The following is a 1,872-nucleotide window of genomic DNA, read 5'->3' as shown; positions in this document are numbered from 1 at the left end:
AAGGGCCACGGGGCAAAGCCCCGGGCATCATGACTGAGAACTGTCATTGCTCCATGCAAGTGCATTTAAAAAGACAGACCCCCCCCCTCTTCTAGCCAGCGCGGGGGCGGGGGGAAGGACTCTGGGGAGCTGCTCCGGGGAGGGAGGAGGGTTCGAGGCCCAGTCTGTGGGGATGGGGGGAGCCCCCCTTGCCAGCGCTCACCCCATCTCCCCCCAGCTGAAGGCTGAGCCCAGCATGGGCAGCCCCCTAGACGCTCTGGGCCCTGCGTGCCTGGAAGACTGCACTGAGGGCGACATCTCCAGCCCGGCCTCTACGGGCACGCAGGTATGGATACCCCCCCCGCTGGGCAACCCCCCCTGCAGTGACTGGCTGTGGGCAGCAGGGGGTGCTACCAGTTGGCTGCCCCCCCCACAACCACACAGCACCTGGGGGCACAGCTGGTGGGGGGCACTCTGGAGCCCTCATGGTGCCCCTCTTGTGCCAGGACCCGCTGCTGGGGCTGCTGGACCCCCGGGAGGATCTGGAGAAGGAGGAGGGCCGGGCTGAGGCCGAGGCCGTGTACGAGACCTGCTGCCGCTGGGAGGCCTGTGCCCGCGACTTCGACACCCAGGAGCAGCTCGTCCACGTGAGCTCCCCCACCCTGTGGTGCCCCTGTCCCCCCAGCCTGGCAGTGCCCCTCACTCCTGACCCACAGCCCCTGCTTTCCCCTCTCTTGCTGCTGCCTCTCACTCCCAACCCACAGCCCCTGCCCCCCCAGCCCCGTGGTGCCCCTCACTCCTGACCCCCAGCCCTGCCTCTGCCCCTCACTTTATACCTGCAGCCCCCCCCAGTGGGTTTTGAAGCCCTTGAATCAGCCTGTCCTGTAGAGCAGCTGGGCTGAGACCTGCCGAACTCACTTCACCTGTGATCTGAGCCTGCCCAACCCCTGCTTGGGGATCCCCGTGTCTCCCACCCCACTGCTCCCTGACCCCTGGCTACAGCTCCCTGACACCCCCCCCCCAATCTCCCCCTGAAGCACATCAATAACGAGCACATCCACGGGGAGAAGAAGGAGTTCGTGTGCCACTGGCTGGCCTGCTCGCGGGAGCGCCGCCCCTTTAAGGCCCAGTACATGCTTGTGGTGCACATGCGGCGGCACACGGGGGAGAAGCCCCACAAGTGCACGGTGAGGCAGGGCTGGGCGGGGCAGGGGCACGGGGCTGGCGGGTGAAGGGTAGGTGACCATGGCAGGGGCATGGCGGGATGGTGGTGTGACAGGAGCATAGCCATGGCATGATAGTGGAGTAGCTGTGGTGTGACTGGTATGGCCATGGCGTGATGGTGGCATGACCATGGTGTGACTGGCGTGTCTGTAACGTGATGGTAGCATAACCATGATATGGCCATGGGATGATGGTGATGTGGTGACTGTGGCATGGCCATGGCATAATGATGATGTGACCATGGTGTGGCCACGGCGTGATGGTGCTGTGGTGGTGGAAGCGTGACTGTGGCTTGACTGGTGTGGCCACGGGGTGATGCTGGCATGGCGGCAGCACAGGCAGACGGGTGGCATGGCGATGGCGTGGAGGGACAGTGGCGCATGGGCAACGTGAGTAGGTGCTGACGCAATGCCGTGCAGTTCGAAGGCTGCCACAAGGCCTACTCACGCCTGGAGAACCTCAAGACCCACCTGCGCTCGCACACGGGTGAGAAGCCGTACGTGTGCGAGCACGAGGGCTGCAGCAAGGCCTTCTCCAACGCCTCCGACCGTGCCAAGCACCAGAACCGTACCCACTCCAATGAGGTACCCCTACCCAGACCCCCCTGCCCGCCTTCTCCCAGATAACCCCCGACTTGAACCCCCCCCACCCCCTCCCAGATACCCCCCC

At 65.2% G+C, this 1,872-nt stretch overlaps 1 protein-coding gene across 1 annotated transcript in view; it reads left to right on the top strand.

Annotated features, from left to right (window-relative positions):
* Nucleotides 1-219: 219 nt before the first annotated feature.
* GLI1 (GLI family zinc finger 1) overlaps nucleotides 220-1,872 on the top strand; it is a gene marked incomplete at its 3' end in the record, with an annotated part of 5,326 nt that continues 3,673 nt past the window's right edge. Inside the window, exons 1-4 of the mRNA XM_019504640.1 lie at nucleotides 220-325; nucleotides 486-626; nucleotides 1,017-1,166; nucleotides 1,623-1,787. Coding sequence (XP_019360185.1) covers nucleotides 236-325; nucleotides 486-626; nucleotides 1,017-1,166; nucleotides 1,623-1,787 — 546 coding nt within the window. The remainder of the gene's footprint in view (nucleotides 326-485; nucleotides 627-1,016; nucleotides 1,167-1,622; nucleotides 1,788-1,872) is intronic.

Source organism: Gavialis gangeticus, unplaced genomic scaffold (genome assembly GCF_001723915.1).
Source record: "Gavialis gangeticus isolate Ggan-Ray unplaced genomic scaffold, GavGan_comp1, whole genome shotgun sequence".
Lineage (NCBI taxonomy): Eukaryota > Metazoa > Chordata > Crocodylia > Gavialidae > Gavialis > Gavialis gangeticus.
The sequence above is the reverse complement of the archived record's forward strand: the minus strand, read 5'-3'. Positions and strand labels throughout refer to the sequence as shown.